This window comes from Trypanosoma theileri (genome assembly GCF_002087225.1).
Source record: "Trypanosoma theileri isolate Edinburgh chromosome Unknown TM35_Tth_106_V1, whole genome shotgun sequence".
In the NCBI taxonomy this organism is placed as follows: Eukaryota; Euglenozoa; class Kinetoplastea; order Trypanosomatida; family Trypanosomatidae; genus Trypanosoma; species Trypanosoma theileri.
Genome location: NW_021639948.1, coordinates 20,314 through 20,612, shown reverse-complemented (window position 1 = coordinate 20,612; position 299 = coordinate 20,314). Strand labels below are relative to the sequence as shown.

At 46.5% G+C, this 299-nt stretch overlaps 1 protein-coding gene across 1 annotated transcript; it reads right to left on the bottom strand.

Annotated features, from left to right (window-relative positions):
* Position 1: 1 nt before the first annotated feature.
* TM35_001061080 (uncharacterized protein) lies at positions 2 to 298 on the bottom strand (the record flags this gene model as incomplete). Its single annotated transcript, XM_029031666.1, has 1 exon — positions 2 to 298. A coding segment is annotated over one exon (297 nt), but the record flags the coding sequence as incomplete, so codon positions are not given.
* Between the last annotated feature and the right edge of the window lies 1 nt (position 299).

Here is a 299-nt window from a genome sequence, read left to right as displayed (position 1 = left end):
CGTTTTCCTTCCCATCCATCATGTTACCCTCCAAAACACCATTGTGAGCTTTAGTAACACTGCTGGGTACGTCAGGACGATTCTCATGCTTATCAGCTGCAGGACGCACACCACGTTGACCAACAACAACTCCTGACTGACTAATACCACCATTAAGTTGAGTTGCAAGAGACATATCATTAGAAGCGTGAGAAAAGGCAGGACCAGCAGGAACAGCAGGTTTAACAGCAGGACCAGGATTATGTGGAGGATGTAACTGAGGTGGAATTGTCTTTGGGAGAACATTAGCACCAGGAACA